This window comes from Carassius auratus, chromosome 10 (genome assembly GCF_003368295.1).
Source record: "Carassius auratus strain Wakin chromosome 10, ASM336829v1, whole genome shotgun sequence".
Lineage (NCBI taxonomy): Eukaryota > Metazoa > Chordata > Actinopteri > Cypriniformes > Cyprinidae > Carassius > Carassius auratus.
In genome coordinates, this window is record NC_039252.1 from 3,698,296 (window position 1) to 3,722,601 (window position 24,306).

The 24,306-nt window shown below is 36.9% G+C and overlaps 1 protein-coding gene across 1 annotated transcript in view; it reads left to right on the forward strand.

Annotated features, from left to right (window-relative positions):
• Positions 1–1,157: 1,157 nt before the first annotated feature.
• The window catches only part of lpar1 (lysophosphatidic acid receptor 1), a 30,538-nt gene continuing 7,389 nt past the window's right edge, over positions 1,158–24,306 (forward strand). The window contains exons 1-2 of the mRNA XM_026273229.1: positions 1,158–1,436; positions 17,312–18,067. Of these exons, the coding sequence (XP_026129014.1) occupies positions 17,329–18,067 (739 nt within the window). The 5' untranslated portion in view covers positions 1,158–1,436; positions 17,312–17,328. The remainder of the gene's footprint in view (positions 1,437–17,311; positions 18,068–24,306) is intronic.

A 24,306-nucleotide genomic window follows, 5' to 3' on the forward strand; every position in this document is an offset into this window, starting at 1 on the left:
GCAAAAAGCATCAATACAAACAATATTTTGCAAAATGCAAATAGAGATTATTGAACCATCAAAAGATTTATGAGCGACTTGCAGCACAGAAGATCTTGGTCAGGTGAAGATGTATTAAGGAAAGTTTAGGTCAGTTAATGAACTCCACATATTTTGCAGAAGTCATTTTGACACTTTAAATGACCTTACATCTCACTTCCTAATATTCCAACCCAAATCATCACCCAGCCTCCAAGCTGATGTTGCAGATTCATTTGAATAGGATGGCCATTCATCAACTATTAGAAATCCATATATCTGGACCATCCTTTGTGCTTAAGCATTTGTAAGTGAATAAAACTATTTAGAAATCTTCATGTGTTTCTACAGCCACTGAGCAGGTTTCTCTTTCCGGGGTTTAGTTAGCAGTGACTGAAACACAGCTTTAACACAACTGTCCGTCTGCATGGAGAGGATCTTGAGACTCCAGTAGCTTCAAACACCTTTTTTTTACAGCTGCCATAACAATACAGTTCATTTGTTTGAGAGAAACTTTCCTTAATACATCTTCACCTGACCAAGATCTTATGTACAAGTCACTCACAAATCTTATGATGGTTCAGTAATCTGTATTTGCTTTTAGCAAAATAGTGTTTGTTTTGATGCCTTTTGCAAGACATTGCATTGTTTCATACTTTTCTTCTTCAGAAAGATCTTTCTTCCTCGCCATATTTCATGAGAACTGTGACTTGCTTAATAATGTGGAACAACCTCTTTAATTAGAGTTTCCATTTACCTAAGAAGACCTGGCAAACTATTGACCAAACCAGTGTGAGATTGATACCAGTAACCTGACATGATGTGAAAAAACATTTAACAGGAATTAAGTCCTGGTGTCCTCTACAGAGTACATAGCACAACATATGGATAAAATATAAGTTTTCAAAAAAAAAAAAAAAAAGCAATGTAATGACATTAAAAAAACTATTATAATATAATATATGGATGTTTTTTTTCTGAGAAATCACGTGCATGTTAAGGTAGTTCACTCGCTGATTATAAACTTTACTCAGAGAGCTGACAATATGTTTTCAATTATAGTGCACGCCACACCGGAGCGCGCCTGCAGTGCGTGTGCGTGCGAGTGTGTGACGTCACGTCCCTCACACATCTCTCTATCCTCCCTGTGTCTCTCTGCGAGAGTGTAGTCTCAGTCCTGCGGTTGTTCTCTGAGTAGCGGGACAGAGGTGAATTATTCCAGCTCGCATCCGTGCAACTGCGAAAGAAATAAAATGAATATTTCAAACAGCCGTGGACTAAACCGCGCTAAACTACAATCGAGCCATCTGTCCTAACTACAAGCGCTAGAAGTGTTTTAGAGCTTTTTTTCTTACGTTTTGAGGAGTTACGAGTGAGATTTGGAATAACTTTATTGGATTTCACTGTCACTTCTGCAAGTAAGTATCTAAAGTCAAGGTTTAATATCTGAAAATGGTAAATGAGATATGCATTTTTTTTCATGTTGTTAAGCTTTTAATGTGATGTAACCCACATAAATATGTAATATCAGCAGATCATGCACATTTCTGATCTCAGAGACAGTAACGCGTGGCAGTGTCCGATAGAAGAGGCAAAGCAACAGAAAAAAAGCATCATAATTCATTTCTAGCTTCTAATTGATGTAGTTCCCCCCTAATGAGTTCAGTTATGCATAAATTAGAGGATATAAAACAGACTCTTTCAAGGTTTGTCATTTTGGGTGTATGCATAGGTGCCACCCTGTTCCCAAAAGGTGTCAAACTTCAGTGTTTGCCCCAATTTACACTAACACCTCCCCTTCCACATAGACTAAACTCTCACAAGAAGATGATAAAGTGTACCTAACAAAAGGGGGATTGTTTCATACTGTGCCGTGGCACTGCTGTAACAACCCGTTCTGGTGTGTTGTAAATTCAGATTGATAGCAGTCAAACATTCCTGGCCCTTCTGGTCAGCTCCCAAAAAAATAATGTATTCCAAACCAGGACAGAAGCAGATCAATGCACAGCAATCATCTTCTTAAAGTCTTCTGACTGTGCTGTAAGCAGTGTGTAAGGAGAAGCTGTGTTTGGTCCTGGTCTGAGTCCGCTGTGGAGGATGAAACTGAAAATCATCTCGAGGGCAAAATTTATTTTCATTTCATTTGACTGAGTCATGACGTGGTCACCCTGTTACGAAGTTGTAGTACGATTGCAAATGAAACCACAGTTATGCTGCATGATGACTGATATACAGTATAACAGAAGCTTTATAATAAAATGTATTTTATAGATTGTATTATTATTATTATTGAAGTTATTTGAACTTCTTTAGAAGTCAAAAGGTTGAGCACACTTTGATTTATTTTTATGAATTTTTTAGTCTATTTTGTGCTTTTGTAAAATCTAGGTAGACTTAACAAGTTTAGTGCCAAGGTTTTCACTCGAGACAGAGACACGAAATGTGTTCAGTGGCCTTCAGTTTGCTGCAGTGGCGCTCTCTAAATAAATAGGTGGAATGGGCATGGCTGGGAGGTCCCGTGACTCCATCCAGTGCGTGGTGGTGCTCTATTGTGTGCTATTTTAATGGCCACCCAGTCAGCAGTATAAATATGACACACTATTTTGATATATGTGATCTTTTGAGGTGTGCGTTTCGTTGCTTTGAATCTGTGAGGAGATGCAGACGTCAAAACAGTTTAGCTCAGCTTCAGCATGAGGTTCGTTGATTTGTAAACTGTGTATTATCTTCGTAGGATGATGATTTGTTGTTGTGTTGGTGTCACGCTGTTATCTTGAGATTGTTTTATTTCCTCGCTGGAGTTTACGGCGCCTAGTCTGGTTAGCTTCAAAGACAAACTCACAGTGTGAATTGTGGTAGGCTCTTGCAACTTTGTGATGACTTGCTTAGTTGTAGTAGTAGGGTGTATCACACAAAAAACTTGTACTGTTTACGGCCCAAATTGGGAAGGAAAAAACCCATAGAGTTTGTGTTTTATTTTTTATTTTTTTCTTCGTGAAAATTTAAAAAATGAAAGCACATTCTTTCATTACAATGTGTTTAACATGTTCTGATGTTATTTCATAAATAAATAAATACATTTTCAATAGTGATTCTTTTTACTGCAATACAGCATTTTTAACAATTTTCAAGAATAAATAAATAAATACATACATACATAAGAAATGCAATGTTTTTTGTGTCTTTTTTATTTTATTTTATTTATTTATTTCTCTTTTTTTTTACATTTTAAATCCAATTTGTACTGCATACAACCCAAAATGAAAAAAAAAATACATACATACGTACATATATATACATACATAAACAGAACATATTATATATATATATATATATATATATATATATATATATATATATATATATATATATATATATATATATATATATATATATATAATTTTTTTTTGGGGGGGGGGTTACATTATTAAATTAATTTCAGAAATGTTAAACATTTTCTAACAAACAAACAAAAACAAAAACAAATAAGGAAATACTGTTATGCATTTTTTTAATCAGCATAAATTTGCAGTGGTGAAATACATGACGTATTAAGTCAATGTAATAAAAATATTTATTTTTATATAAATTTATATTATAGTAATAAAAAAAATCCATATTGTGTTAGAGAATAATGAGGGAAGAGGGCATGTTTATATTTTTTATGTAAATTATGGCTACTGTAGGTATCAACAACTCTCTCTTTATATATTTACTGTATGTTTATGTGTGTGTGTGTGTGTGCGTAAAGGTTTGTTCAACCTTATTTTGGAAATATGACCTGGTTTTGACTGGTGTCAAGGGGTTTAGGTTTTTTTTTTTTTTTTTTTTTTTTTTTTATTAAAATGTGTACATTATGTCACACATGGCATAAAGTCTATATAAGATGTTAAGTTAAAACATATGGGTTTAAAGTGTGCAACATGCATTTCTGAACACACCCATACACAACTGTGACACAACTGTGAGCACAACAGGCTTCATGGAAAAGAGGGAAACGTGGGTTTAATAGTTCAGACGAGTGCATGAAATCACCGTTTGGCTTCTTCCTCAAGTTTTCTTACATTGATGTCATTGAATACTCATCTGCCATCACTTTAAAATAACACATCAATTTCATCTTAAGAGATCACATCCGTTTTCATAGTGATGTATGTCCGGCCTCTTGTTCCTAGCGTGTGTATATACATGAACTATTTGGTTAGCCCACTCAAAGCCTCTTCATATTAAAAAATATTGTCCTAATTGTTACTGCCATGTTGAAATGTGCTCAGTTATGAATAACTAATTTAACTTCATAGACAGCCTAATAACATTACTTTCAAGTCAGGTCTGAAGTTGGGTGTTTGGTAGAACAGTGAATAACACAGGAAATCTCTCATCGCTTGCTGTTGTTTGGGGTGTGGGGTATCAAGAGAGTTTAGTTTAGTCCCACTTGTAATATCATTAAGAATGAAAACCGAGTAAACAATTTGGAAATCGAAGGGTGAATCAGATAAAAGAACCACGTCATGTGAGCTAAAAGTAACTGGAGTACAATAACAAATGCAGCTGCTGAGGTGAATCACTAAGTTGATTTAGCAGTAGGTGTCAGCGATAAAATGTCTTGTATTACTTTTTATCAACATAATAAAACTCAACCAAACCAGTCTATGCCAGGACTGCAGCGTAAAGTTTGACTAACTAGAAGTTAACCAGGTTTTTAATCAGTCTTACTTTTTAAATCCAAATTAGAGAGTGTATGTGCATTCAAGTGATGTATGTGTGTGTGTGTGTGTGTGTGTGAGGGTGAGAGAGGAGGAATTTAGTCAACATTAGACTTATAAAAACCTATTTACTTTAAAAAAATAAATAAAGAAAAAGAAAAAGAGAGACCTGACTATTGAAAGGGGTTCTTTATTAAACCATAAAAATTGCAATTTTATAGTGTTATGGCAAGCTTTCACATCAGTGTTTTGGTAAGGGATAGTCTGTACCGATTTTTCCGACTGGAGGCGTGACGTGTGGGCGGAGCTAAAGAATCACGAGCGCGAATAGGCTTTTGCGTTCGGAAGATGTGACATTACGAATGAGGGAAAACCCATCATTCCAAAACAAACCATGGCTAACAGTCAGATTCAGCCGTTTATTTTTGATCCAGAATCAGATCCAGAGGCTGAAACTGAACGAAAGCAGCAGCAGCAACGACTCGCTCCGAGCGGGGCTCAAACCCGGGTCTCTGGCATGGGAGGGGACGCACTAACAAGGAGGCAGAGATATTTTAAGCAGTTTTACTCACCGCCTGCGGTTCCAACACACGATCGTGACCCTTTTTCCTTGGGATTGCATCATCCTTAAGAAATAAACGATACGCAAATCCGTCGTCAAACTGGGCCTTGTGAACAAGCATCTTCGAAATGCAGGGAACAAACAAAAACACTTGCACAACTCCGTTGATGCTCTGTAAAAATAAACTCCATCTACTGGTCCCTTAATGCTGTTTTTTTTTTTGTAATGTGTGCAGGGTTGTCTTGCCCTGGCAACCAAAAACACTTCTTTTGTGACTTTTCGCGACGCTCTCGCTCTGATCAGTGAATGTCTCTGCTCTGCTATACAGGAGCGCGCGCTCTTCCGGCAGAAGTGCCTCAGGACCCATATAAGGAAATTCCGCTCCATCTAACGTCACACAGAGCCATACTCGAAAAAAACTTTCCGAAACTTGTGACAAAGCGGAAGGAGTATTTTGGGAACAAAAAAACTCCTTCAAATGTACAACTTAATTTTTGAAACTTTGTCCATGTTTAGCATGGGAATCCAACTCTTTAACAGTGTAAAAAATCTCAGTATGCATGAAATAGCATTTCACCCCCCCTTTAACTTATAACTTAATATATGTAACATCCCTATTAGGAGTTCAATATTATTTATTTATTTGTAGAAGGATGGTCACATGTGGCTGATTTCTTCCAAGAACGATGAGGACTAATTGAGCATGTGCAGTTTAAATATAATCACTTATTCCTGATTGAAGAAATAAGCTCCAGTATGTTACCACTGTCCCTCACTGCAACCGTCCCCACTCTCCCCTAATGCATATTTGGTACATTTCTCATGCAAACCATTATATGGCTTCATACAACCACAATATATTATACGATATGTAAGCAATATGGACAACTTTTATGATACTTTATGCTGCTTTTTTGGCCTGAAAGCCCCAAAATCCATTACAGGGTTATCATTTACTAAAAATATAAACATCCATCTCACATTCATTTAGATTTTTAAAAGTAGTCTTGTCAATCAATTTTTTTTTTCATGTCCTTTTTAAGTAAGATAGAAAGTCATGTTGGTTTCGGATTTGGCTGGATATATGAATATTTCTGGATGAATTATTGCTTTAATAGAGACAGATGGATATTTAACAGGATTGGCTCTGAATATCGCAAACATATAGCCTTAAAACTGAACCCCTGTGACCCAATTTATATCGGAGGGCTGCCATTTGGAAACCACTTGTATGTATCTAAAGACCGTGTACAGTGAAGGATAATCTGGAGAAATGAGTAGGAAGCCTAGACCCCAGAGTAATGGAAAAAACCTGTTAAATCATCTTTTATCCTGTTTGCTTCATCCAACTGAGATTGCCAACTTTTAAACACTGGGTTTCATAATGACTTGAGCAGCCATCTTGTGGGATTCATTAGGTCTGATGATTGTTTTGTAAGAAACTTCCAAGGAATATGAGAGCACCAGGTGCAAACACTTTTCTACCGTGACATGTTCAGGAAGATAGTGCCACCATGCACTGCTAAACATATTCTAGGAGGGGTTTGATTCACCAGACTGGCGTAAAACAATTTCCATGTCCAAAACTTAAAATGATTGAACCATGAAGAGCCAAATGTAGATTTCATCTTCTTGACTTTTTCTTGAGAACTGCAGGACTATATGCTTGAGTTGTGTGGTACCACACACAGTTCAAGGCTTGCCAAAGACATTTCCATAGACGTGTGATCATTAAGGCAGTGTAGGTCAATTCATGATGTGTTTAGTTTCTCTGTGTTCCAAAAAATTATGTTATCATATATAGTTGCATATGCTCATTGTTGTGAATGAGGCCCAGAACCCCAGTATCATCTGCAAATTTGATAATAGATGTGGAGCTGTGGGAAGACACACAGTCATGTGTGTAGACAGAGTATAGCAGGGGACTCAGGACACAGCCCTGTGGGGCTCCTACATTCAAGGTGATGGAGCTGGAGGTGTACTGGCATAGTTTCACCACTTGAGGTCTGCCGGTGAGGAAATCAAGAATCCAGTTGCAGAGTGAAGAATTCAGGCCGAGGTCTATGAGTTTAGAAGCTATCTTTAAGGGGACTATAGTATTAAAAGCTGAGCTATAGTCAATAAATAGCAGCCTTACGTAGTCCCTGTTATTGCTGTCAATGTGGGTTTTAGAAGTAGCAGCAGAAATGGAATAATGGAGCTTTTTCCTTTTTGTATAAAACATATGTTGAAGACCAGACAATAGTGGTTCTGATTTTGTCAGACTTGCCAGTATGATGGGTCTCCACAAAAGGATGTGAAAAGCAAACAAGGATGTAACAATAAAGAGTTAAGAAGAAACATTTGTGTAGGACATCCACAGCTCTTCCTTGCCTATGTGGAACTGTCTCTACAGACCCAGAGAATACAGTTTTTTGGCATGCCAAATACGCTCTATTTATGTGGTTTCAAAAGGGCCTTCTTTGGATTGGAGCCCTGCTGGGCTTCATCTTTGTGGCATAGCGTGCCATCAGACTAACCAACTTGTGTTGTGGAGTGCTGCCACCAAGAGATTTTACTTTGTTATTGCTATAGTCCAGAGGTGTCCAGTCCTGTTCTCTGAGGACCACCTTCATGCAGAGTTTAGCCCCATCCTGCTCCAACACACTTTCTTTGGAAGACCTTGATTAGCTGGTTCAGATGAGTTTAATTAGGGTTAAGGCTAAACTCTGCAGGACGTTGGTTGTCCAGGAGCAAGGTTGGACGCCTCTGCTTGGCACATGGGAGATACTCCAAGATATGTTTTTTTTAAGAAACCGATATGCTGACGGTAAATTTAAACAGCAGTATACTTTTAGCGAACATCTGTGAACACCTCTCCAGTGTGTCCATGTTTTTAATTGGTCTGACCTCAACAGACTGAACAGGAGGGACACCTACCTATTACATAATCGCCACAAACCAATGGTAGTCTGAAGGTGTTTACAAGCCAGAATGAACTTTTCTAGAAACCTTCAAACTCCCAAAATGAACTCCAAATGAACTTTGTTTTGGACTGATTTGAAATGCTGCCACACCAGTTTGTCCGTCCGTTTCGCCTGAAGTATATCGGGGGTTTTATGCTGAAGAACAGCTCTCCAGTTGCAGTTGTCTATGCTTCAAACTAGACCTTATAGTGGTTCATTTTCCATTTCCATTTTTGCTGACTTCTGAACAACTGTTGTAAGGGTACTACATACTAAATTACCATTTAGCAAGTTGGTTGGCTCCAGGTTTAAGTACGTTAAGCCAGTTAGTGCAAGACAGGTAATATTTTCCCATTTTCCCTTTCATGTATTCTAGAGTTAGATTCAAGGCCACCTAACATCAAGTGCCGAACTGTCTCCTCAAGCCAGTAATGGAAAACCAGACAGTCACACTGCCCAGAGTTCTCAGCAAACTTCAAAACCATTTCTCAGCAGTCCATTGGCACATTTGTGGTTTAGAGAAAATAACTTACTTTAGTTTAGTTTAATCTAGTCTAGTTTAGTTTATAAATATATATTTTTTTTTTTGGGGGGGGGGGGGGGGGTCTGTGGCCTAACTGTAGCCAACTTGTGTTTTGGGACTGAAGATGCTTCCAAAGAACCAAAGCTGGTTGTCGGTGGTGGTGATAGATCAGTAAACACATTCAACAAAGCAGGTCCATACTGCTTTTGTGTCATTTATGCAGTCCATCTGTAATTTTGTAGTCTCTGCCTGAGGCTGTGTGTAATCATTGTGATACTTAAATACATTTGAAATCAATTATTGTAACTTTTACACGAGTCACTTTAGAGAAAGGGTCTCTGTTTTCATAGGCTTCATAGGCTAATGCTGTCAGAGAATGCCCTTTAAGTGTGCTCTGAAATATGATACCATTAGCACATCTGCAACCAGGTCCAAGTTGAACCTGAGGTCCAAGTCCATGGCAGGAGGACATGCCAAAACAGGTCCTGTGACACTTGTTTTCGAACAGGATTTAGCATCAAAGAGCAAGCAAGGTTGTAATGTTCAGACATAACTTCCTCTAGAAACTCAGCAATGTCTAACAGGGTAATATTTTGTAGTTGATGTAGAATTATGGTTTCTTTTAAATGTGTAATGGAAATTGACGTAATTCTATCTGAATTTCAGTCAATGTAGCCTATGGGACGTTATTATTATTATTATTATTATTATTATTATTTTTAACTGTATATTTAATGCCGAATGACCCTCAAAGTTTGTGAACATGAATTCACCACTACTTTACCAGGGTTCTTCATTCTTCCTGGATTATTAACAGCTTGCAGATGCCTGGCTATTTACATAAATTAGCATCATTCTGCTCTGAATCAAATTGGAATATTGCCTATACACCAATGTTAACAATTTATTCTTTGTATCCATCCAGTTTCATTGCTTTTTTGACAGGATGGGTGCAGAACAATGACAGTATTGTTTTCTTAGACAGGCAGGGGACCAATACCGAAATGGATTGAGGCTGGTACTGTTGCTCATTCCTTAACCTCATTTTCAGAAAGTTTTCCTGCACAGAATTGATATTGCATATTAATAGCATTTTATATTGTTGCTTATGATCTGGTTCAGATCTGGTGAGTCTGGTTGATTTTCTGGAAAGATGTTGGCATGAACACTCAAACTATTTCATTATTTAGATATGCTTCCAGGATCGTCATAAATCACTATTTAAATTACAGTTTTATTTGTATAGCACATTTACAACAGATACCAGGCTGACCAAAGTGCTTTACAGAAGAACAAGTATTTTAAACATACACAGAAAACAGACCGGAGAAAAATTTAAAACCACCCATTTAAAAAATTAACATCACAGTAGTCAATACACTAAGGAAAACAAATAGGTTTTTAGCAAGGACTTAAAAATAGAAAAGGAAGGGGCCATTCTAATCTCTAAAGGCTGGGTATTTCCGAGTTGTGGTCCTGCCACTGCAAATGCACACTTCCCTCTACGGTTTAGCCTAACGCGAGGGACCACCAACAAAGCCTGGTCACAGAATCATAGGCTTCTAGATGGAGTATAAAGAAGAAGAAGTTCAGATAGATAAACAGGAGCTTTGTTATGTAGGGATTTATATACAAAGAGAAGAGCATCTTAAAATCTGTTCTCTGACAGATTGGCAACCAGTGTAGGGATCTAAGAATTGAAATTGAAATTGAAATGTCTTCATGTTTACAACACTTTAAAAGAAGTATGGCTGCAGCATTTTGGACAAGCTGAAGTCGCGCAATTTGAGATTTAATATAATTTTAGACAGTAAACAAAGCTGATAGAAACTGGACCCAATAACCGAAGAAATATATCTATCAAATTTTGAATGCTGGTCAACAATAATACCTAGGTTCTGCGCCCGTGAGGATCTAAAAAAAGATAAACGTTCTAGCTCAGGGCTTATACTCTTATAGTTCACATTTGGACCGAAAACAATTACATCGTTCTTGTCCTCATTTAGGAAGAGGAAATTTTGGACTAGCCATAATTTAACCTCCTTTAAACATTGGAGAAGAGAAGTAACCGCAGTAGAGTTGTTTTTCTTGATTGGTATATAGATTTGAGTGTCATCTGCGTAGAAATGAAAAGCACAGAGGTAGCATGTAAAGAGAAAATAGAGAGGGAGCTAAAATAGAGCCTTGTGGAAGGCCACAGGACAGAGGAGCAGGGGAAGAGGAAAAATTACCCAACTTCACTAAAAACTTTCTGTCAGATAGCTATGATTGGAACCATTTTTTTAGACTTACCCAAGACTCCAATCTAGATAATAGTAAGGAATGGTCTATGGTATCAAAAGCAGCCACTAAATCTGAAAGAATAAGAACCACAGAGTCTCCAGAATCAGTGGAGAGGTAAATAAAGTTTAACACTCTCAAAAGGGCGGACTAAGTGCTGTAAGCAGACTTAAAACCAGATTGAAAAACCTCATAAATACAATTACTAGTCAGAAAGTGTTGAAGTTGATTCAGCACAATTTTCTAAATAAACATGATAAAGCATGTCATTCAGTGATGGATGTATATTGAAACAACATTGGTAACAAAAAAAAAACAAAACAAAACATCAAAAATTGCATTATTGCATGACATTAAATACTTTAGAGGAAAGATACATTTGAAGGATCAATTGATAAATGAAATATAATTTAAGTGCAATATAATTTATATGTACTTCCTAAGCATAAGTGTTTATTATCACCAGATGTTTCCTTGAGTAACGGTCGTGCGATGTGGTTTTAGCCGTGGACACTGTCAAGCTACAATGTTATCAAGTGCACTCAGCCAAAGCCTTTCTGGAATTTCCTTTCCACCGTCTTTATCCAATGAGGATGGTTGCTACAATAATGCTGAAACTGTGGCTTTGAGCATTGAGAGAGGAAGTTCACACACATTTGTGCACAAACTGCTCTTGTTCATTGGCTTTAGTTTGGAGAGATCAGAGGCCTGGGGCAATATGATAAAACACATAGACACACAATGAGAGGATCTGTCTGTCTGTATCGCAACACTATGGACCAGTGTGTGGTGATGATAGGTTTAGAAGTACACAATAACTGTGGAAAGGTCATCCGCACTCGCTTGGCATTTGAATTCTAAACAATTGATAGCATGCTGAGCCTGAGATAGCTGAATGTGAGCTGAAATTTTATGAATGGCTAAAATAAACTGTTGTACTGAAAATGGTTCAAATGTATTTATTTATTTATTTTATTGTTTTCTTTATTTATTCCTTTAATTAAAAATTACTGTTATGATTCTTTACTGATACTTGAATAGTACTCTGGATGATATTTGAAAATTGAAGTCATTTAATTCATTTTAAAAGTATAGTCAGTGGTGGACGAAGTACACAAATCAAGTACTTGAGTAAAAGTACAGATACGTATAGTAAAATATTACTCCAGTAAAAGTAAAAGTACTCCCTTTTCAATTTTACTCAAGTGAAAGTACAAAAGTACTCAATTTTTTATGTACTTAAGTAAAAAAGTACTGAAAGATAGATGTTTGAAATTTTATATAGGCTACTTAAGTTTTATAATAGCACATATTTTTTTTAAATAATCCTACTGCTCAAAATACCTGTGCCCGTATTCATAAAGATTCTAAGAATCCTCTCAGAAAACTCTTAATTTAGCTTAAAAACTTTTACGTAGGAGTCTTAGCTTAAAAGCGTTTCGGGACCGATCTGAGAGCAACTCTAAGTAAGGAAATAACAAAAACTTAATGAGGAGGCGGGGTTGACCCCGTTGCTATGTATGACACAATCTTTTGAAGACTGTGATTGGTTGGTTGTCCAAGAAGGAAAAAAAGAGTGATTTTAAGTATAGGCTCTATTCTAATTCTCACTTTGAATTTGCATGCATAATTTTTCCTATTTGACTGTTCTCTCACACACACACTCTTAGCTGTCCATCGTGTTCGATGATAACGCTTGCTCCAGGGATAGGGATGGGGGTTCAGCAACCTTGCCGCTGGTGCCACTTCTCATGGGCGTAAAGTCCGATCCTTGATCCGCACACTCGACCGCAGATGGAGCAGGGGAAACCAGATACCAGGGGGGTACCAGCCGCCCGTTGGTGTCTCTTGATTCGCCTCATGGATCGTTGGTCTTGGTTGGTTTGGTGTATTTGAGAGACCGCAGCGGCACAGGTGGCCTGCCAGGCTGATCGGTCAAGTGCCAGAGATGCTAGCTTCGTGAGGGGGATGTTTGCCCGCTTTAGGAGGTCCCTGGTATAGTCCTTAAAACGACGCTTTTGCCCTCCAGCGGAACATTTAGCACCCACTAGTTGACTGTAAAGGACTTGGCGGGGCAGGCGATGTTCAGGCATGCGTATGGTGTGCCCTATCCAACGCAGATGTTTTCTGGCCACAGCAGCTTCCATACAGATTGAGTTGGTGTTGCTGAGGATGACTGTATGGGGGATTCGATCTTTCCAGGACCAGCTGAGGATTTTTTGTAAGCAGCGAATATGGAAGGCCTCTAGGTGGATGATGTTCTGGCGGTATGAGGTCCATGACTCTGCCCCATAAAGAAGAGTGGAGAGACATACCGCATTGTAAACAGCAACCTTGGTACTGACCTTCAGGTTACGATTTTCAAAAACCCTGCTGCGTAGGCGTCCAAAAGATGATGAGGCTTTATTTATCCGAGTGTGTATTTCTGTGTCAAGGGAGCTGCTTAAGTGTGTATATAAATCCTTTTTTTATTTACCATGCTTGTAATTTCCTATAAGGTATTTGATTGGCCTAGAATGATAAAAATTGTTCCACTCTTTCTAATTACAGTGATTGCTGTCCTATTTAAGTGGCGGTTCGAATGTTGGTTTTAATGTATCAAACATTGAATCAAAACCAAGAATGGCGAGAAAGCCAAACTGGACAGAGGAACAGTCTTTACCGATAGCCCAGTTAGTGGATGAACACAAGGCCATTCTTAAAGGAAAATTTGGGCCGGGTGTCACAGCAAGAGACAAGAAGCAGACATAGGAGCGTATAGCACAAACTATTAACAGTTCATTCTCCCTGCCTGTGTGCACCTATAAGCCTGCTATATTCATAAATGCAGTTTTTTGAGCCTGCAAGGTGGGAATGTCCAGTGGAAACTAAATGAACTGCGACACAATAAGATGTTCTGAAAGTGCTGTAATTGTGTGATCACTCTTCTTACAGAAGGTTGTGACAGACCCAAATCATCACTATTGCATTGTTGCATTTTATTGTTGCATTTTAATATCGTAATGTAGTGATTACTTTAATTTATATATTAAATTATAAATTTTTATATAATCTATACCGTCTTATTAACTCACTGTCATCCATTGTCTGCAACACATTTCTTCTTCTTCTCCTCTGCTAAGGAAACTCTTAAGCCTCTTAAAAGTCCTCGTCTGTGCTCCTAACAAGTTTGACCTTAAGACCTCTTTTAAGGGTTAAGATGCTTTCTGAATTACTTTTTTCTTTATTAGGATTTTTTCTTTAATTTTAAGAGTAAACGCCCACATTTCTAAGAATTTTCTTAGAATTTTGTCACTAGGAGCTACTTTTTGCATTAAGATTCTTCATGAATACGGGCCCAGGGATTTTTTCCAAAATAACCACTATATGGAGTAAAGATATATTTTTGTTGTTGATATGGACTTCATTGACGAGAGTAATATTCACTGTGAAGCTTACACTGTGATGTACCTGAGAGAAAACAGAGATGACCATCTGATTTTCACCAGTAAGAACAAAGTATTTTAAAGTTTGTTGTTTTACAGAACATCACAGTAATATATGACATGATAATAAGGCCTGAAGTTAGGAAGAACATTTTAAGGAAAATATAATTATATTTTCATAATGATTTTTTCCTTCTCAAATCTTGTCTGTGGTGTAAAAACACCCCTGGCCAAACGGGGTGCATCTCTTCCCCTCTTTGATAATTACTGTAGTTACCATGTTCTGAACATCACATCCTTTCTTTTGTCCCTAGATGTAAACTATATATAAATTTAAATTTAAAATATAGGTGGTTGAATAAAAATATTTGGACATTATTCATAAAAAATTACCTTAAGTTAGCACCAGCAAGCTTGTTAGGTAGACAGTTAGCATCAGCAAACAATATTTACTTATTTTCAGTACGGTTATGAATAAACATTCAAGTCTGTCTACTCGTCTAGTTAATCCAAAGAATATACATATGTATAACGTTACTGTTGATAAACAATATAAAAACAGACGTCACATAGGACATGGTAGCATTTTAATAAAACTGTTAATATTACGGCAGCGGGGAATTTGAACATGCACAAGTTATTTTATGTAATCTGTGTTAGTTTAATGTGTTTTTTTTTTTTTTTACCTAAAACACAGAGACGCTGATTGATGTGTCTGCATCGTCTGCACTCGAGCATTTCAGTGGGCTTAAATAGATCACTCTTTACAGCGGGTTTAGTTCCCAAACAACTGACAATTTTGACCTAAATATGATTTTCAGTTACAATAATTAATCCTAAATTTCGACATTAATAACTTACTTTTAGCAACATCAGACACACACGCGCTCACGAGATCTCCCGGTTCTTACTGACTCGCACTAAACGGTTCATTTGAATCAGTGAGTGGTCGACTCCAGAACAGCTGCAATCGGATCATTCTAATTCGTAAACGAATCATTTGGTGCGATTCGCGATCCGATTTAAAAGTTTATTTTGAAAAGACTCAGTTCGTTCATGATGAATCAGACACCGCTTCTGTGTGTCGGAGCACGTGATATATTATAGGGAGTAACGATATGTTTTATGAAATGTAGTGAAGTAAAAAGTAAGATTTTATGCTTTGGAATGTAGTTAAGTAAAAGTAAAAGTTACTCAAAATAAAACTACTCCAGTAAAGTACAGATACTTGAAAAATGTACTTAAGTACAGTAACGAAGTAAAGCTACTCCGTTACTGTCCACCACTGAGTATAGTTCACCCAAAAATATTTGATGGTTATCTGCTTACCCCCAGGGCATCCGAGATGTAGGTGACTTTGTTTTTTTCAGTGGAATACAAAATATAATTTTTAACATTAACTGTTTCAGCCTTTTAACGGAGGTGAATGGGAATCATGTCTAAAATATTCAATAAAAAAATATAAAATAAAAACATAGACAAACAAAACCCTGCAGACAGAACAGTATTTATATATTTTTTTTCCTCTCATTCACACAATGTCCGAACTGTTAAAACTCTCCTGAGCGTGTTCTCAGCAGCAGGCTTGTGAAGCGTCTTTTTCTTTTTCTTGCTTTACGGCAGATTGCAGACTTATAAGTGCATTACCACCACCTATCTCTCACCTATCTCACGAGCTGCAGCGTTAATTTGGTTTTGTTTGTGTATGTGTTTTTTTTTATAGTTTTATTGTATGTTTTAGCCTTGATTCACATTCACCTCCAGTATAAGACTGACAGACTGCAACGGTTTGTGTTAAAAATCTTTGTTTGTGCTCTACTGAAGAAACAAAGTCACCTACATGCCCTGGAGTTAGGCAGATAAACATCAAATTGAAATTTTTGGGTGAACTATCTTCTTTAACTTCTGGGAAAACAACAACCACTAGATTACTCAAAATATCTGCATTGGTAAATTATGAATTTTTTTTTTTTTTTTTATAACGTTATCAAAATGATTCTTATATATATATATATATATATATATATATATATATATATATATATATATATATATATATATATATATATATATATATATATATATATACTTCCATACACATAATAAGGGTTAAATTATCTTGCAAATCCCAAATGAGGCCTATTTCCTGTGCTGGGTGTTTGGGAAGGAAGAATCTGAAAAGGCAGTCTTGCACTTCGAGTATGTGTTAAATAGTTAGTTTTGAGAGTCAGAATGCCATTCTACAGACAACCATTGTGCCTGTTTGTGTGTTTATGAAAGCTGTCCTTTTATATGTTTATTGTGCCTTTCTTGGTCAATGTTATTAGGTAACATGTTAATAAAACAGAACCAGATGGAAATTGCATGCTATAAATTCAATATTTTATGACTTTGAAACATCTCACTGGTTTCTAGGACATACTTTGGAGCTAAATGGTAATCTGTCTTGTTGTTCACAATAGAGACATTGTCGTTACACTTTATTTTACAATCTGTACATTTACCTGTACCCATAGGGTGCTTACCAGAGAAAATATTGGATAATAGAAGGTAACTAAATGGGAAAAGATTAGGTTTTGGGGTAGATTCACATGTATTACCTAGTTATTACCCAGTTATTACATTTACTATAACAAGTGCATGCATTTATTTCAGAATAATTCAGTTATTTTGTCTATGGCTCTAAATCAACTGGCCTCCATGCATGTGCATGTGTATACTTTGTATACTGTCAAAATCAAATTACAATCCATAAATTATGCAAAACTTTAAGCCATGTGTGACTTTCATTAGACTTCATGCAATATTGAAACTCTGAAATGTTTTTTTTTTTTTTTTTTTTTTTTTTTCAGAAACATAACCTTTCAGGATGGATGACGGACAATGCTACTACAATGAAACCATAGCCTTTTTTTACAATCGTAGTCAAAAGTATCTGGCCACAGAATGGAATGCCGTAAGCAAGCTAGTGATGGGACTTGGGATTACAGTATGTATTTTTATTATGCTAGCTAACTTGCTTGTGATGGTGGCAATCTACATCAACCGCCGATTTCACTTTCCAATCTATTATCTAATGGCTAACCTTGCAGCCGCTGACTTCTTTGCAGGACTTGCCTATTTCTATTTGATGTTTAACACGGGACCCAATACGAGGAGGCTAACGGTCAGCACGTGGTTGCTTCGTCAAGGCCTCATCGATACGAGCCTTACAGCCTCAGTTGCAAACTTGTTAGCTATAGCCATTGAGCGCCACATAACCGTGTTTCGCATGCAGCTCCATACCCGCATGAGCAATCGACGAGTAGTTGTAGTTATCGTCATCATCTGGACCATGTCTATCGTCATGGGAGCCATTCCTAGCGTGGGCTGGAACTGCATCTGTGCCATAGATACTTGCTCCAACATGGCTCCCCTCTACAGCAACTCCTACTTGGGCTTCTGGGTAATCTTCAACCTGGTTACCTTCGTGGTGATGGTCGTTCTGTATGCCCACATATTTATGTACGTTCGTCAGCGAACCATGAGGATGTCTCGGCACAGCTCGGGCCAACGGCGAAACCGGGACACTATGATGAGCTTGCTGAAAACGGTCGTGATTGTACTGGGTAAGTTCTGCTTTGATGATTCAATAGTAAAGTCTTTTATGCTTCAAGGGCCAGTGTCTTGAAGAGTTTAGCTCCAACTTTGCCAGCACATTTGTCTGGATATTTACAGTAATACCAAAGAACTGGAGTAGCTGGTTCAGTTAAAGATTTTAGATAAACTATGTAGGGTATAGCGAGGCTCAGGGAGCAAAATTGACACCCCTACTCTAGCAGAGTAGTTCCCAAACTTGGTCCTGGAGCCCCCAACACTGCACTTTTTTCATGTCTTCTTAATCAAACGTACCTGATTCAGGTCATCAGGTCATTAGAAGAGACTGATGTGGGGGTGAAAGACAAAGTAACATGTTGATTGTGCAGTGAACATCACTACAACTAGGAAAAAAACTATTGTAACTCAAACGCAGCTCCCGTTGGCATTTAAACAGACCTTTGCTCTTAATTCCAATCGGGCTAACGCAATAACGAAATCTGAGCAGGTCTAAAAACTGAAACTGTTGATGCTGCACTTTACACTTTGGAAAATTTATATATATTTTTTAAATATGAGCAGGCCTATAAGTTTGGATTGGTAATGGTGCACTGTAATCATAGTTATTTATTTATATTTTTCATTATATTTTATTATATGATATTGGTTTGAGACTGAGAGTATTTTATTTAGTGGAGAACTTTGCAGCAGTATTTTATTTCTTATTCTTTTTTTATTTTATTATAAATTATATTTTATTATTTATTTTATTAAAAACAGTAGTAATAAACAACCTGCAGTTTAATGTTTCCATTTCTTTCCCTTACTGTACCGAAAATGAACCGAACCGTGACTTTAAACCCGAGGTACGTACCGAACTGTTACCGTTCACGTACCGTTACACCCCTAATATACACACAGACACACACACCAGTGATGCACGGGTCAGTGTATAAACAACCCGCACCCAACCAATGTTTTCAACTAACCTGCCCGCTTCTCGGACCACAAGAAAAGAAAAAGAAAATATTTTACCCGACCCGCTTCCTGACCCGCATGTTTTTAAAGTAGTAAATGCATCGCCCCTTTATGTTAATTTAATTACGTAAATAGGCTATAGCCTACAGGATAATAAGCATTATGACTGCACACATAAAGCTTGCCACAAAGAACCGGTTAAAGTAATGATTATGAATGTGTCTAAATTAGCAAGGAGACATTTAATTGTTTAGTAGCTAATAAACTGATGTTTTCTGTGTCGCTGCTGAGATGAAGTTGACGATGCAGACTTGCCATGAACACCTGAGAGAAATGCACATTTAATATGGATTACATAATCAGAGAGTAGCCCATTTGTTTTGGTTTGAATATTTTTGTTTAAAAATAGATATTTCAAGCTTTATGCAATATATTGCCTATATTTCTTTTTAAACCCACAGACTAAAAGATTAAGACACTACCTGACCCAAAATATCACCCAAAGTTTCTACAGCTACAGCGACCCGAATATCATTACAAAAAAAATTTGGATGACTCTTAACCGCACGCACCCGCTCATTTTGGATCAACCCGCGCAACACTGACTATATATATACTTTTTTATTTATCATGCTTGAATTGAACAGTAACACAATAAGATTCTGAAAGTGCTGTAATTGTTTGTGTGATCACTTTGCTTGTAGAAAGTTATGACAGACCAAAAACATCACTGCTTGCGAAGCTGCATTTTTCCAGTTGCCAAATATGTTAATTTACAGCCACGCTCACAAAGCAGCAGAATAAGGTTGACGGTCCTGTATTTGAGTCGTTAACATGGTTACATTCACACAATACAGTTATTTACGAAAGTGACAACTACATTTTATAACCTCACTTCTGTAACTCACAGCCGTCTATTTTCAGGACTCAAAGCCGCAATCTCGGAAAACACACACCATATGAACTGGACAACTTGTAGTACAATGTGAGAGAGCCACTCATGTGTGGTTTCACTCTGTGTAAGTTACAGCGATGGAGAAAAAAGCTGTGCATCATCTGAACGTTTTAGATCCAGTCACTGTTCGCCACCGGAGCAGTTTCTGTCAGTTTTGTATTCTGTCTGTGACTGAAATTCAGTGTCATGTGCGAGATGTAGAAAATGAGGTGATTGCATATACAGGCTCGACTCTAATTGCATGTTCATACAGACAGCATTCGAGATGCTATTGTACTGTAAGCTACTGTTTGATTTGGACATTTCGAGACTGTAAGGAAATGTGGTTGTCAATCCTTAAAACTGACAGTGTGAGCGTGGCCGTAGTTAATGTAGTGATTCATTTCTGGTGCTATGGCATATTTCAACTTTGTCAGAGATGTTGACATGTCTCTAATAACATCGGTCACAAACATTGTCACTGCACAATCTAATGTGTAGCGTCTTATTAACTCACTGTCATGCATTGTGTGCAATTATGCATTTTAGAAGAATGTTCTTGGAATTGTTTTACTAGGACCAATTCTTAGCACTAAGATTTTTCATGAATACAGGCACTGACAAGTGTTTTTACCTTGACTAAAAGGAGATGATGACGAGATGAAAATAAGGTTAATAAATGATAACTGTCACTATCAATATGCAATATCGTTGATGATAAAAAAAACTTCACTAACTAGTAATAGACTTCAATGCTCAGGCATTTAGTTAGCATTTAATTTACCAAAACTTAACTAAACAAAAACAGGACAAGTGTAACTAACTATCTTTATAGTATGAATGTGTGTAGTGTAAATGTATTCCAGACATAGACCTAACCCTAACCCTAACCCTAACATCTGTCATGTAATCTACATCATAAGTTTATGAGTTCACTGTCCTTTTTCATGGCCTCATGGGCTCCATCAGATGCACATCCCAAGGAAATGTCTACAATCGTGTTGAACAATTGAATTGTGTCTACAAATTCAGACATATTACTCATGTCACATATTGTTTTTAGCCTACTGTATGGTGGGGAAGTAAGCATATTTGGACACACGGATGGTCAATTCTCACACTATTTTACTTGCAGATTATATTTACATAAAAATGACTTAATTTCCTTTATTACAATGGTGCAATCATTAGCAGATGGTTTCAGACCACAATGACTTGTTCAACAAACAAAATGTCCACACTCATTTTTAATATTATTTGAAAATGGTGGGAAACCTCATGAAAGTCAATTCTCTTGACTATGAAGTATTTTTTTTTTTTGAGTGTGGGGTTGGGTAAATTATCATTAATCGTGTTTTGGTCTACCACAAGGATATGAGGATAAGGATATGAGCATCATGGAGTCAAATTGCAGATGTTCTCTGAGAATATGTCCTTTAATGATGTCACTATGACATAGAGGATCTGCTCTTGGGATCAATTTGTTCTCTCCGATTTCTGTTCACACTCATTGCCGTTTTGGTGAGGTTCCATGTGTCCACTTCCTGTCAAAGTCCTTCAATGCTATTATACATTTAAACACCAGGATTTAAGTTGTGGTTCAAACCACCAAAAGCCTGTACATATATAAGCAGCTTTACCTAAATGCTACGTATTATTTCCCCTTCATTCGACTGTGCCAATTTCAAGTCGACAAACAATGTAGCCCTTGAGTAATCTACAGCTGAGGGCCCGTCATAGTGGTTTCGGCCAGTTCCACTGTTTGCCTTGCACTGCATCAGTGTCATCCTTCGCCAGCTCCTCCAGTGAAGCCTGGCCTGGATAAAAAAGGAACCCAGTCACGGTGCAGCATCCCGCTGCACAAGCACTGTGCAGGAACAGTACTGTTGTTGTTTGGTCATCTTCAACCTCTGCAGAGAATGGAGAGCGAGGGGTCTGGATGAAAGCACGGTCTGTAGACTGTGATCTCAGCCTGGAGTTTAGAGGTGTAGAACTATCAATAACATGGCAATTACAGTGTGTAATAAATGTTTCAATAATGTAATCCTTCAAATTATATTACAGTACTATAATGAGACCAATATATATATATATATATATATATATATATATATATATATATATATATATATATATATATATATATACTTTTTTTTTTTTTTTTTTTTACAAATATTAGTGTTGCATACACATTGTAGGGTCAAATGACTTTTATTCTGATTTAATACTTTGACTAATCTGACCAACTCGCTCTGGATCTGCTCTGCTGAAATTATCACATTTAGGTCATTTAGCAGATGCTTTTATCCAAAGCAACATACAAATGAGGACAATAGTGATAGAATAGCAGTTAATGCTCATGAATCTTTGCACTGGCTTTGTTTACACTTTGCATTTGCTTTGATCAGCATTCACCAGAAGATATAGAAGCAAACCCATGCAGCAGGAAGTGGTTAGGAAGTTTTAAAAGATAGGGTTATTTTAGTACTTGCCTGCTCTATCTTCATGAGAGCATATTGCATTTCCGAAATTATCTTTAGTGCACTGCTTGTCTAATTATAAATCACTTGAACTTATGTCGGTGAGATCGGGCAACACTGATGACCGTTGTCACTTTAGAAATTCAGGTTTCCATGTACTATCCACCAAAATGAACTTCCCAGGAAACCATGAGAAACTGTATCTCCTCACACTGTTACAAAAAACATCGGCAACCTTAAATGAAATCAGTTCTGTGGCTTCTCAAAAGCGTGACTCATTCATTGTTGAGAGTTACTCAAGGGCGTATGAAGTATATTTGAATAACATAGTTACAGTGATGATGAAATCATTGGAACGGTTTCCGCTCCTCAAGAAAACAAGAATCGGGACTCGTGCTGTAAAGCAGCAGTAGGGCGTTTCTTTCAGAATAGATTTTGCCAGTGTTGGCTTTTAATTCATCTGCTTTTTTGCCTTATCAGCATTAATGGATCACATGACATACTCAGATGTGCTTGCATGGCATACAGATAATACTACTAATAAAAAAGTCAATGTTTCAGTTTTTCCCCCTCATAATAGCTCCATGAAGGCAGTGACCATCTTTAAAAATCAAAACAGATTATAATAAACTGCATGCATCACATTAGAAAAAAAAAAAAAAAGTTGGATTTACTGCATCTGGCCTCTTGTGAATCCAAGAAAATTGTAGATCACTGGAAATATAAACATCAGACCCAAGAAACATCAATGATTTGAAAGTTATGGAAGTATATCAAAATAAAAAAGTCAAGTTTACAATAAAATAAAATCAAACAATCAAACAAACGTATTTACTTCTACTAGTGAATACAATATACAGTAATATAAGTTTTATCTTTGAGGGAACACATTTTATATGGATTACGTTAAGATTTCATTAAGAAGATTCTCATAGACTTCAATATGTAAATATTCGGTTAGAAATCTGACCTGTAGGCTGAATCCCAGGAAAGTCATAGGAAAAGCTATTTAAACAGGGAGGGCTGAAAAAAAAATGACCATGCATTTGCCCAAATCCTTCAGTCTCAAATCTGCTGTTAACTATGAAAAGCATGCACTAAGCACTTCCACAGGTGTTGCCGTCTCACTGAGTTCCCATCAGCCTCTTGCTAATGCAGCATATTTTTAGCCACAAATATTTGGCCATGTGTTTTAAAGTTTACCAAAAAAAAAAAAAAAAAAAGATAGCACTTGTTTTGCAAAGATAACTTTTACTGGTGGGATGTTAATGTTTACAGACACTGATTATTTTTCAGTCTATGTTAAAGATGATGTGATGTTTGTTGAGAGAACTTATCTTAGATGTGTCAAAGTTTGTCATGCGAGAGTTAATCATGATGTGTTGTTGGAAGCAGTAAAACAAAATGATAATGGCTGTAAAATTACTACAAAACTCAATATAATTGCTGACTAGTTGCTCAAATAATTCTATTTTAAGTCTCACAAACCATGTGAGTTAAAAGTTATTATAAATATGGTTTAGTAACTCCTCAAGGCTGCGTTTCCTTTGTAACTTGTTGCTGAACTGTAGCAATTGTGTTGCACACACACACACACACACACACACACACATATATATATATATATATATATATATATATATATATATATATATATATTTAGATATGATCTATTTACATACAACTTTCGTTTGCCATCAAACCCCTACAAATAGCCAATGATAGCTTTTATATTTGCAGAAATGCGGTTATCACACACTAAGAAGTCTAGAACTTATTTTAACTTGAGCACATGCAGCTTCCTTTATATAACATTAGCTGTGTCCAAATTCAGGGTCTGCATCCTCCTTAGGATCCTTCCTACCCGGTTGAAGGAGGA